The sequence below is a fragment of the Cydia fagiglandana genome, chromosome 24, assembly GCF_963556715.1.
Source record: "Cydia fagiglandana chromosome 24, ilCydFagi1.1, whole genome shotgun sequence".
In the NCBI taxonomy this organism is placed as follows: Eukaryota; Metazoa; Arthropoda; class Insecta; order Lepidoptera; family Tortricidae; genus Cydia; species Cydia fagiglandana.
The window spans coordinates 1,946,690-1,960,883 of NC_085955.1; the positions used below are offsets into that span (position 1 = coordinate 1,946,690).

Here is a 14,194-nt window from a genome sequence, read left to right on the forward strand (position 1 = left end):
CGTTCGAACGTGTCTTGCTATTTTAGTCAGTCTCGGTACAAAAAGTACTGGGGTTGACTGAAGTAGCATGACAAATACGAACGTTTCCGAGAAAGAACGATGGAAAACAATTATTCACTACCTACATCTGTATTGTACACAATATATTGAATTACACAAACGGGTCTACCGCGATATAATTATATCGCGGTAGACCCGTTTGTGTAATTGAATATACTTACATCTGTATAGCGAATAGGGTTACCAGATGACAGGAATTTTCCTGTCATACACGCGATATCATTATATCGCGGTAGACCCGGTTGTGTAATTAAATATACATCTGTATAGCGAATAGGGTTACCAGATGACAGGAATTTTCCTGACATGTCAGGAATTTTGGCCTTTTGTCAGGAATGGGGACGGAACTCGAAAATGTCAGGAATTTTTTGAATTGATAGACTTTTTTATAAAGTACCGTAAAGTCGGGTTACTTAAGTCCTGGAGGGTAACTTTGGCCATTGAGATTTACTCGGTCCAGGTTATATTATTGCACTATAATTATGGAAATATGTCATGAGTTTGGTTTTAGCTAAAATTAATAAAACGCGGCTATTGGCTCCATCGGGCTATTGCTATTGGCTAACGGCTAATCGTCAAAAATATGAACGTCAGGAAAAATATTCGGAAATCAGGAAATTTGTCAGGAAATTCAAAATAGCGAAGGAAGACGGCGTTACTTAGAGCCACCCCACATTAGCGTCTTTTGAGCGTCGGCGTCAAGTCAGCGCTATGGAAAAAGGTGTCGCAGTCGCTACGAAATTGCGTCAACGCTGCGTCGAGCAGCATGGAGTTGACTAGACGCCGACGCTGGGGAAACGCTAAGTAGTGTGGGGTGGCCCTTTTCAGGGTTCCGTACCTCAAAAGGAAAAAACTCAACCCTTATAGGATAACTAGTGCATCTGTCTGTCCGTCTGTCACAGACCATTTTTTAATATATAGGAGGCAAACGAGCAGACGGATCACCTGATGGTAATCGATTACCGCCGCCCATGGACACCGCAACACCAGAAGTGTTATAAATGCGCTTTAAGATGGGAGTACCCTCTTTTCTTATGCTAAATGGTGAACATACCTTCGCACTCCTCAATTTCGATCGATCTGCTAAAACGGACGGGCAGCCGCTAGCGAGTATGCAGACGCCTGGGACGCCATCATGGTTGCAGCTGTCTCCTAGACCTGGAATACTCAACTGATTAGGTACGGTTTTTTTCATCACACTTGCACGTAAAAGGTATTATTACACATACGGACCGCATCCGAAAGTGCCCCATCACACAAGCGCTTTTTCAACGCGCTTTATAAAAGCGCTTGAATGTGTCAGCACGCTTAATTAAATTTAATGTCCATCAAGGCTGAAACTCGAAAATCCAACACCGCTTGGTAAAAGGCGACGACGCTATCGTGCTCGGAGTAATTAACAATGGAGCCGCCATTAACAGGCGTTCCCCTCTGTCGAAAATAGGCGGCCAATGGTCAACCACATGTCAACCATATGTATGGACTGACGTTTATCTGACATGACGTATGTACCTATACATTTGATGTGCCCCTCCCCCACAAAACACGGCAGACTATTTTGTACCGAAAATTTTAGACATGGCGTCTCCGTTGGTTATATCCTCCAAGCTACCGTGTGAATAAATACACATGTATCCATTTGTGTCATTCAAACGCTTTTTTAACGCGCGTTTAAAAAGCGCTCGTGTGAATGAGGCCTTAATCCAAAATTTTGTCCTAGGGCTGAAAATTATTTTTAATCACACTTGCTAGGCGATGCGGTCCGTAAATCCTAAATTTCGGGGCCTTAAAACGACCTTAATGTCATTGTGTTAGAGGCATGTAAATATACAGGGTGGCCAAAAAATAAGTGCATTTACGTTGCCAGGGAGGTTTTGGGATTATACTGAGCAATTACCTATTAGGTACTATGGGACCAACCCCGAAAACGATAAAAAAAAATTTAGCTGGTCATACATTTAGGCTGGTCCATTTTCTATGAGGGAAATTTTTTTTTCGCGGTTTCGGAATTGGTCCCATAGTAAAAGTGGCTCAGTATAATCCCAAAACCTCCCTGGCAACGGGAATGCACTTCCATTTGACCACTGTGTAGATGTATTTTTGGAACGTTAGCTTGTAAAGATGTTTATGAATTTGACAGTAAGGTAAGCGTACTAGTGCTCGACATGCATGCTAATGCCCAATAGATGACACCTTGCTGTCACCTCTATTGACTATGACTTAAGTGTCAAGATGACATGTACTGGGACCGCGTCTAGCACCAGTACGTTTACCTAATTGCTGTATAGGTACAGTCTGTGTCTGACCATGGGGCTTTAAATCCAGGGCTTGATTTTACTCGCTAAACTGAGCTACTTTTACTATGGGACCAACCCTAAAATGAGGGAATTTTTTTTGGCTTTTCCATAGAAAACGTCGACATCTGATCAGCCAAAATGTATGAAAAAGTAAAAAAAATTCGGGATTTCGGGCTTGGTGCTGTAATAAGTATTATTTGAAATAAACAACAACCATATCTAGTTTGGTCTAAGAATGAATCTTTATTCTTCTGTTCAATCATAGACACAAAAACATAAAAGTCATAGACAAACTAAACATACTCTACATCTCCCTTTTCAACATAAAGTAAAATAATAAAATATAAAGGTTAAGAATTAAATACTACACACATAATCGTTGAGATGCCTAGGAGGTCTAACATCTCTGTTAGATCTTCTGAGAGGCATTGGAAGAGCAGGTGCCTCAGCAGCACTCGTCGACTCCATCTCAGACTCAGGAGTTGCAGCTGGATTCAAGTCAGTAGCAGGTGACTGCTGGACAGCGATTTGAGACCAAGCCGACTGTACATGTGGTTGGACAGGCTCTCTACTTTTGTCCACTTTGATGAACCACGAGTTCCTAGTTTTTAAGTTTCCATAACAGTCTTTTATTGTTACAGATCGTGGATTACTGGTGATTTTATAAACCGTACCTGGTTTCCAAACACTACTATTTTCATTTTCTTTATATACTATCTTTTGCCCTTCTTCAAAAATGTCACTTCTAGGTTTTGTGTGTTGATCGTAGTATGATTTATTTTTATTACAATTATTCAGTAATTTATCTTGTATATCATTATGTAGTTTTGGTTTTAATAAAGCTTTATTTATTGGAAGTTTGGTTCTACAGAGTCTATTGAACAACAGCTCAGAAGGGGAACAGTTAAGACTGATAATTGGAGTATTTCTATATTCTAACAAAAACAACTCAATATCAGTTTTCGTTTCAGTAGATTTCTTTAGAAACCCTTTACACGTCTGCACTGCCCTTTCTGCAGCTCCATTGCTCTGGTGATAATGAGGACTTGAAAACACCGTTTTAAAACCCCATTCGATGCTAAAATCCCGGAATGCTAGCGAGTTAAATGGCATGTTATCGGAGTATATAACCTCTGGTATGCCATGCGTTGAAAATATAGTCTTCAAGATAGTAATGGTTGCCTCGGCTGTCTTACTGTTGAGTTTGTGTAACTCGATCCACTTTGAGTAGTGGTCAAATAGCGTTAAATAATCATTATTTCCATATTGCAAAATGTCTACGGAAATATGCTGAAAAGGCAGTTCAGGTAATTCTCTCATAACCATTGGTTCTTTCATGTTGTTATTAGAATGTTTAAGGCACACACTACAGCCATGAATGAACTTGTCTATATCAGAAAACATATTCTTCCAGTAGAATAATGTTTTCGCTCGAGCTTTGGTCTTAGACATGCCGAAATGACACTCGTGCAGTTTTGTCAGTATTAGTCTTTGTAGAGATATTGGGACGTAAAGCCTTTGGTCTATAAATATCAAGTCATCCTCAAAGCAAATGGTTTTTCGGATGTCATAATAGAATTTCAGTTCAGTCGGTACCTTAGATACAGAAGTTGGCCATCCTTTTTTGAAAAAATCAATCAATTTTGATGCTACAGGATCTACTTTTATTTCTTGTCTCAATTGAGATAATATTGCATCTGAAACGTTAACACTGTGAATTACTACATTGAGATCACTATCACAGTCTTGACTAGCCGTGGAGCAGGCTCGACTTAATGCATCTGCAATGTGCATTTGTGTACCTGGTACATGCTTCATGGTTAAGTCGTATTTACTTAATTTTAATTTTATTCTCTGCAGGCGAGTTGACGGAATGTCATGTAAGTCTTTTTTCATTATGGAAATCAGCGGTAGATGATCTGTCAACATAAGAACTTTTTGGCCATAAATAAATGAGTGAAACTTCTTACAAGAGAATAATACAGCAAGAAATTCTTTCTCTATCTGACCATAATTTATTTCAGTCTCTGTTAAGGATTTTAAGGCATAATAAACGGGTTTATTATCCTGCAAAAGTACACAACCGATGCCTGTCTTGCTCGAGTCAGTCTGAATCACGATCTCTTTACTGGGATCAAAAGTTATTGATAAGGTCGCAGTGGAAGCGTGCTGGGCCCATAACCTATTGATAAGGTCGCGGTGGACCAGCGCAGCATCGGCGTGGAGATTGGTGACTGCACACTTGGGCTGGTCTGAAGGAATTTGTTGGAAATAAACCGCACTTTATGTTGTACAAATGCAGGGCGTTTATTTCAATAATAAATACACTGTTTGCATGTCAGGATTTGCTTAATATTAATCAATACAATTAAATCGCGCACAACTACAGTATTCGGCAGGACGGCCATTAGGAAAAGGGAAGAGAGAGATAGCAATATTACAATTATGTATCAAGTGACATTAGCTGTCACTGTCATGCATTGCGTTTTGTTATATGCTTAGATATATTCAATAAAAGTCTGCAGAACGGGATTCGTCGATAAGATAGTCTTAATTCGCTCAAAGGCATCGGTATGAATTTTTTGCCAGTCAAATATCGTGTTTTTCTTTAGTAGATCTCTCAATGGGCTAGTAAGTGAAGCCAGATTGGGGATATATGGTCGTAAATAGTTGATTAGACCTAAAAGTCGTTGTAAGTCAGACTTGTCATTGGGTCTGTCAAAATTTGTTATAGCCTTAATCGCGTCGTCATCGGGTCGGACTGTACCATTTTCAAATATTTGCCCTAAATATTTAACTTGTCCAATCATGTATTGAAACTTCTTTTTGTTGAATCGAACATTACATTCCCTTGCCTTTTCGAACACTTTAGATAAGATGTTATGCATTTCTTCCTCAGTTTCTGAAAAACATAGCACATCATCAATATAGTTTACAACACCATCAATTGAGCTAAAAATGTCAGATAACCGTTTCTGAAACACTTCTGACGCTAATACAATGCCAAAAGGCAGACGATTAAAGGTCGTTTCTCAAAAAGTTGGCACCGCCACCTGTAAATAGGTTTATGTTAGAACTTTTTTTTCGTTATGTACTATTTTTATATATAAAAAATTAATACATATTTAGAGAGACTTTTTACACAGAGGCCTAAAACTTTGAAAAAAATTTAATAAATATTGATTACAAAAAAAAATATTGTAACTACGTTTATCCGTTAACCTGCCGTGTCCCAACGCGAGGTACTGATGTTCCGAGCTATGAAAACCACACAAAATATTAACTTAATTTAACGGCATTACCGTATTTTATTAACATATATCCTTAAGTTTTAAAGTATTACTATCGCATAACAATATTATACTTATATTTTAAGTTATTCGGCTTCAAAGTTTGTCCAAGGCAATTCTTAACAGTCACCTGGCGCGTCACATTCACGACGATTGTATAACCCCCACCGCACCTTTCCCGTCTCACTCCGCACGAGCTGAAGCCGTCACTCATCAGCTATCACCTGGTAGGACGAAGACGTGGTTATTGTGCTTCGCAAATAAAACACAAACGACAAAGTATCGGAAATTGGAGTTTGTAATGGGTAAGTACTCTTTATCCTGGAGTCGATATCTTGCTAATTATGTAACCTATCGCATTACTATCAAGATATGTAACGTAAACAATAGTTTAGTTTTATATGCCTAAGTATGGAGTTCATCAAGCTAATACATTTTGTGTATTCGCGATATAACTGCCATTTTCCCCATCACCTGCATATCGTCCACCTGGCTAAAACTGCCAGGTGGATGAGATTTTGCGGCAGGTTAATGTCACTGATACCACAACTAATACTCGTAACTATATAATTATATAGCGGTTATATCGCTTTTGTGTGTTAATTTAGGAATAAAAACTATCCTGTCTGTTAAAACTGCATATTATTGAAATTTTTGTACTTTTGTCTTAAGTCTCGTTAACCTGTCCAAAAAAGTCAGGTGAATGATGCAATGGCAGGTGAACGAAGCGTCCTTCACCTGCCATATGACAGGTGATCGATAATTATTTAAAATCCACGTTACATATACTCAAACTAGATTTGTGACGTCCCACGGGACTAGGTACCTTATGAGGGTTTTTAGTTTTAGACATATATTAAAATGTTTTGTAAAAAGTATAAGTATATGCAGATTAGTCCCGTTCTTGTCAAAACCCAGTTCTGATGATGGGATCTATGAAGAATCGAGGGAACTCCTCAAATCTTAAAGGCATACATATAGTGATTTTTGTGTTTTTATTTACAAATCAAGCATATACATTCACAAAAGTGACATTGGATGAAGTGGAACTGCTGATGAAGATCAGAACGAAACTCTTCAACGACGCATAGTTCACGTTTGGCGATTTGTCCTCTTCGTTATGTTTGTTAAGCAAGATAAGTTTATAAGCTGCATTTTTGTCAATCTCGAGTTCTGATGATGGGATCCATGAGGAATCGAGGGAACTCCTCAAATCTTAAAGGCATACATATAGTGATTTTTGTGTTTTTATTTACAAATCAAGCATATACATTCACAAAAGTGACATTGGATGAAGTGGAACTGCTGATGAAGATCAGAACGGAACTCTTCAACGATGCATAGTTCACGTTTGGCGATTTGTCCTCTTCGTTATGTTTGTTAAGCAAGATAAGTTTATAAGCTGCATTTTTGTCAATCTCGAGTTCTGATGATGAGATCCATGAGGAATCGAGGGAACTCCTCAAACCTTAAAGGCATGCGTATAGTGACTTTTGGATTTACATCAGAAAATCAAGCATTTTCATTAAAAACTGTCGCATTTGATGAAGTGGAACTGCTGATGATGATTAGAACAGAACTCTTCAACGATGCATAGTACACGTTTGGCGATTTAGATTTTGACTTGGATTGGGACTGGGGCTGGGACCCGGACCCAGACTCGGGCCCGGACTCGGACCCGGACTGTGACTCGGACCCGGACCTAGACTCAAACCCGGAGTCGGACCTGGACCTGGATCCCGGCTCTTATCTGAACCTGAACCCGGACCTAACCTGACCTGACCTTGCACCAAACCTGAGTTCCACTAGGTACTGCGAGGGTTCAACATCAGCTCTATCTTGGGTACTGCGCTCCCAAGTGCTCATCAAGACGTGTCGAATGACCAAAACAGCATGTGTCTATGTTGCATCAAACCTGAGTTCCAGTAGGTACTGCAAGGGTTCAGCATCAGCTCTATCTTGGGTACTGCTTTCCCAAGTGCTCATCAAGACGTGTCGAATGACCAAAACAGCGTGTTTCTATGTTGCACCAAACCTGAGTTCCACTAGGTACTGCGAGGGTTCAGCATCAGCTCTATCTTAGTAACCACTTTTCCAAGTGTTCATCAAGACGTGTTGGATGACCAAAACAGCGTGTGTCTATGTTGCACCAAACCTGAGTTCCACTAGGTACTGCGAGGGTTCAGCATCAGCTGTATCTTGGGTACTGCCCTCCCAAGTCCTCATCAAGACGTGTCGAATGACCAGAACAGCGTGTGTCTATGTTGCACCAAAACTGAGTTCCACTAGGTACTGCGAGGGTTCAGCATCAGCTCTATCTGGGGTACTGCTCTCTCAAGTGCTCATCAAGACGTGTTGGATGACCAAAACAGTGTGTGTCTATGTTGCACCAAACCTGAGTTCCACTAGGTGCTGCGAGGGTTCAGCATCAGCTCTATCTTGGGTACTGCTCTTCCAAGTGCTCATCAAGACGTGTTGGATGACCAAAACAGCATGTGTCTATGTTGCACCAAACCTGAGTTCCACTAGGTGCTGCGACCCAGCAAACATTTTAAGTATTTTTTCCTAGGCTCGAAGAAGATTTTTCCAATTTAAGTGAAAATGACGTCCTAAGTCACCAATTATTTTACGTATTGTACACTTTTACTTCCAAGTCAAAATATAGGGATAATAAAACGTAAATTTCACTTCATAAATACACCATGAAGTCAGGGACTTAGGGGTTGAAAATAAGGCAAAATATTAGGTAAAATTAACCTTAAACCCTGACCAATAGGTCAAATCTACTAATAAGGTATTTTAGGTGTATTTGCGACGTAATTATTACTTATACGGGGACTATGAAGTCACGGACTTAATGGTTGAAAATAAGTCCTATTACTAGGTAAAATTAACTTCGTACCCTGACCAATAGGTCAAATATACTAATAAGGCCTTTTAGGTGTATATGCGACGTAATTATTTCTTATACGGAGACCATGAAGTCAGGGACTTTATGGTTGAAAATCTGTCGAAATATTAGGTAATATTAACTTCGAACCCTGACCAATAGGTCAAATGTACTAATAAGGCATTTTAGGTGTATATGCGACGTAATTATTTCTTATACGGGGACCATGAAGTCAGGGACTTAATGGTTGAAAATAAGTCGAAATATTAGGTAAAATTAACTGCAAAGTCTGACCAATAGGTCAAATGTACTAATAAGACATTTTAGGTGTATTTGCGACGTAATTATTTCTTATACGGAGACCTTTAGGTCGTCGATTTTATGTCGATTTAGCTACTAATTTTAGGTAAATGTTACTTAAAATAGATACCAAATTGCGACCATATAGTTAAAATCACTTGTAAAGTACTATCAATACCATAAGGTTGTGCCGCCATTTTCTTTCATTATAACGAGATGCTAAATATGAAATTGCATAACTTAAGTTGTTATATCTTGAATGGTGCCATCGCACGGTACTTCATTGTGCTAATATTCAAAATAAAACAATATTTTTGATCAAGTCAATACACTCACACACACAAATATTCAATTACAACACTCAATTACAAGCAAATATATGCATTTTGATTTTATAAAATGTTGAAAACTTAAATATTTCAAAAGCCCATCGATAGTTTTGTATGTAAACCTAACATACTGCACGAAAAAATTTTCTGTGCACTAGATTTCATCGTTCTTCATCAGCGTAATCGGCCTAAATTATTTTACATGACTTAGTGGCCGCCATTATCATTGCACAACTTAAAGTTGTTTTCTTGTTAGACATTTTGTTTCTGAGTGAAAAGAATATACCGGGTGTGGCCTGTAACACGAGCAAATAATTAAAACATAGATTGTACACCTCAAACGGTGACACTTTTGTTCTACAACTTTTAAAAATTATGAAGTATTTAGACTCCCTATTTTTCATACAAAATAAATATTATTTTCAATGGACGCCATCGCCACGCCATATCAGTGTGATTGACGTTGCTTGTCACGCCTTAAACATAACAAAATTCGCAATACATTGCGTCTTAGAATAAACTTTAAACTGTATTAAAAATCAAACCACAAGTAATTTTTAAAAGTCGCTGAACAAATGTTGGTCAGTATGAGGAGTACAGCCTACAGTTTAATTTTTTGCTCATATTACAGGCCACACCCGGTATAAGCGTAAAATGTTTGTGTCTCTTTTTCTCTTCATCGCGTCTCATCTAAATATTGCCTCGCAGAGTAATTATATGGATAAAAATATGTCGCCATCACGTCTAAAGGTGGTAAAGAATACCAAATTAGTACATTTTCACTACGCGGCACGTCGTGGCGACGTCGAATCCACATCGGAAACATGACCTAGTGTTGACCTAATGGTTGTAATCACTAATTTACCGTCAATAAATACGTCGCCGGCACGTGCGTTTTTTCCCCATTTATGTCGCCGGCACGTGCCCACGACGTCGATTCGACGTGCCTCATTTTGGTCTCCTAAATTGTGCGACCTAAAATAGGTGCCTTTTTCGGAATATCGACCAAAAATGTTTGCTGGGGAGGGTTCAGCATCAGCTCTATCTTGGGTACTGCCCTCCCAAGTCCTCATCAAAACGTGTCGAATGACCAAAACAGCGTGTGTCTATGTTGCACCAAACCTGAGTTCCACTAGTTACTGCGAGGGTTCAGCATCAGCTCTATCTTGGGTACTGCTCTTCCAAGTGCTCATCAAGACGTGTTGGATGACCAAAACAGCGTGTGTCTATGTTGCACCAAACCTGAGTTCCACTAGGTGCTGCGAGGGTTCAGCATCAGCTCGATCTTGGGTACTGCCCTCCCAAGTCCTCATCAAAACGTGTCGAATGACCAAAACAGCGTGTGTCTATGTTGCACCAAACCTGAGTTCCACTAGGTGCTGCGAGGGTTCAGCATCAGCTGTATCTTGGGTACTGCCCTCCCAAGTCCTCATCAAGACGTGTCGAATGACCAAAACAGCGTGTGTCTATGTTGCACCAAACCTGAGTTCCACTAGGTACTGCGAGGGTTCAGCATCAGCTCTATCTTGGGTACTGCCCTCCCAAGTCCTCATGAAGACGTGTCGAATGACCAAAACAGCGTGTGTCTATGTTGCATCAAACCTGAGTTCCACTAGGTACTGCGATGGTCCAGCATCAGCTCTATCTTGAGTTCTGCTCTCCCAAGTGCTCACCAAGACGAGTTGGATGACCAAAACTGCATGTGCCTATGTTGCACCAAACCTGAGTTCCACTAGGTACTGCCAGGGTGAATAGACAGTAAGATTGAATGTTTACTTATTCACAGAAACTTGTTGTTAAATTGGGAATCGAATCGAAGGTGAGGTGGGTCAGAATCCAAAATTTTAATCATCGTGGTGGACAATAAGGTCCCTTTTTACAGAAGATGACACATTTTTCGATTATTTTTAGAAGGAATTGAAAATGATGTGGTGGACAGGTGGATGACACTCATTACAGGTGAACGATGACAAGAAACCAGGTTAACGGCAACGGACACAGGTTAATGACGCCTCTCGATAACCTGTCAATATTTTCATTGGAATTTGTACTTATTTCTCGATAACCTGCTTCTACTATCGATAACCTGGAGACAAAATATCTTTCACCTGTCCTTGATATCATTAACCTGAATTTCAAACGCCTATATCTCCTAAACTAATTGAAGAAATTGCTTCCCTTCCACATTTTCTAATAGTTAAAGTTGCCTTTTAACGATCCCAATAAAAAAAAATGCGAAAATGCAAAATTTTTGAAAAACGTTAACGTTAACCTGGCGGTGCCAACTTTTTGAGAAACGACCTAAATTTATATGTTCCAAACATTGTGGAAAATGTGCAATATTTTGAGGAAGTCTCAGTCAAAGCAATGTGCCAAAAGGCGTCTTTCAAGTCTAATACAGAAAAGTATTTAGCATTCTTAATTTTCGCAGATAAGTCTTCAATAGTAGGAATATAACAATAATCTTTTACTATCGCGTTGTTAAGATCTTTCGGGTCTAGGCACACTCTAATAGACTTATCAGGTTTTTCAATCACCACTAACCTGTTAACCCATTCCGAGGGTTCCGTGACTTTGCTTATTATGCCGAGACCCTCAAGTCTTTCCAACTCTTCTTTTAATTTAGGCCTTATTTTTAGAGGAACTCTGTATGGAGATTTGGATGTAGGTATAGCATCAGCTTTTAATTTGATTTCGTAAGGATTATCAAACTTACCCAAACCTACAAACAAGTCCTCATTTTCACGAATTAATTGCTGTTTTCTATCATCTCTAGCTTCGATAGATGAAACTCTTTTTACTAAATTTAAACGAACACACGTATCTCGAGATAGAATCGGTGTGGCGTCCTCTTTTCCCGCGATGCAAAATGTTTCGGAGTACATCTTGCCATTTACTTCTATGTTGAATGTTGTTAATCCTTTGACTTGCGTTTTGTAGCCATTCCAGCTCTCGAGTGTCGACATTGTTTTCTTGAGGGGAACAGGGTGTGAAGATATGACCTTTTCATAGATGTGTACCGGTAATATATTCACATCAGCTCCTGGGTCGAGTTTGAATTGCACCGGATTGTTTCCAGGCAGTGTTACTTTTTGGAACCACGCTAACGAGTCAACAGACATGTCTGATGTAACAGACTCTACATAGTAATCAGAATCATCTTGCAGGTTTACCTCATTTGATGTGACTTTATTGGAACGACACATTTTAGCGAAATGATGTCTCCGCTTACAGTTGACACACGTCTTATTATACGCCGGACATTGACCGTAGATATGATGGTATCCACAGTTCGAACAGGTCTTCTGGGTGCTCTTAGGCACTGTGACCGCATTAACATCGGGTTTGTTGTCAGTTATATCTTTGACGTGTGCATTCGTGATCTCAGAGATTCTGAGCGATGACACCACATCGTCCAGGGGTGGGTCTCCTTTCTTTATCAACTTTTTTTGACAATCCGTGTCACTCGAACCTAATACAAGACGGTCCCTTAGAATTTCATCTTTATTTTTGAAATCACAATCATTGCATAATTGTTTTACGTCAGTCAAATAATTGTCAAACGATTCTCCTGCTTTCTGATTTCTATTATAAAAAAGGTACCTAGAATGAAGTATGTTCTTCTTGGGATTGCAATATGTTTCAAATACCTTTAATGTATCTTCGAGAGTTTTTACATTTTCCGACTTTACATCTAGTGTGTTGTAGACGGCAAGAGCCTCCTCACCAATTAGATTTAGCAGAAGTGAGATTTTTCTTGCCTCTGTCACTTCGGAAAGACCCGCGGCATTCAAGTATATATTGAATGATTGCTTGAATTTTCTAAAGTTCTCACTTAGGTTCCCCACCAGGGATAACTTGGAAGGTAAATGATATCCTGTAGCCATACTTGACTGCGCCATGTAATAAGTATTATTTGAAATAAACAACAACCATATCTAGTTTGGTCTAAGAATGAATCTTTATTCTTCTGTTCAATCATAGACACAAAAACATAAAAGTCATAGACAAACTAAACATACTCTACAGGTGCCATAATAAAAGTTTAGCGAGTAGAATCGAGCCCTGGATTTAAAGCCCGATGGTCACTAACACCCTGTATATTTAATTCTTTACCTAATTATTCCAAAGCATACCTTGTGTTAATCCATGCCTCACACACAAACACACACACACGAGGTATAAAACAAACATGTTAACGAGACTAGTTGCGCGCACGCAGGGTCTTGTGCGACTGACCTCAAGACAGGACACAGATATTACAGATCTTAATATGTATCAGTAGATTATAATATGTTTTCCTGATCTTAAGCCCGCTCCAGACTATGCGCGTGAATCGCGGGCGAAGCCGCGAACGTGAGTGTGGAGTCGATTTCGCTGTCTGCGAACATCGACGCCACACTTGCGTTCGCGGCTTCGCGCCGCGATTCGCGCACGAGTGTGGAGGGGGCTTTAGGGTTCCGTATCTTTAGATTTTTAGGGTTCCGTACCCAAAGGGTAAAACGGGACCCTATTACTAAGACTCCACTGTCCGTCCGTCCGTCTGTCACCAGGCTGTATCTCACAAACCGTGATAGCTAGACAGTTGAAATTTTCACAGATGATGTATTTCTGTTGCCGCTATAGGTAACAACAAAAAAAAACAACAAATACTTAAAACTATGGAACCCTCGGTGGGCGAGTCCGACTCGCACTTGTCCGGTTTTATTTCTACTCCATCACTTCTATTTATCAATTTAAGAATCAGAATCATAATTAGAATCAGAATGCTTTATTTGTAAAACATGGTATACATAATCTTAGGTTTAATGAACCAAACATTCGGGCGAATATTCGTATATTTCGTATTCGCCTGTGTGCAAGATCCGTATTTGGCCTATCTCTACAGTCTGTATCACAAAGAACTACCCGAAAATGTTTTGTACATTTTCGGGTAGTTATAACATTTGTTGGTTAACCGACCAATTACAAAACCGCCTGGATCATTCACTGAACGACCTGACTTCAACCTACATTATTTGATCGTGT

At 39.5% G+C, this 14,194-nt stretch overlaps 1 protein-coding gene across 1 annotated transcript in view; it reads right to left on the reverse strand.

The window, feature by feature from the left end:
- The window catches only part of LOC134676585 (serine protease snake-like), a 40,207-nt gene extending 26,773 nt beyond the window's left edge, over window positions 1-13,434 (reverse strand). Inside the window, exons 1-2 of the mRNA XM_063534977.1 lie at window positions 13,303-13,434; window positions 1,115-1,218 (exon numbers count right to left, since the gene is read on the reverse strand). Of these exons, the coding sequence (XP_063391047.1) occupies window positions 1,115-1,218; window positions 13,303-13,360 (162 nt within the window). The 5' untranslated portion in view covers window positions 13,361-13,434. The remainder of the gene's footprint in view (window positions 1-1,114; window positions 1,219-13,302) is intronic.
- Between the last annotated feature and the right edge of the window lie 760 nt (window positions 13,435-14,194).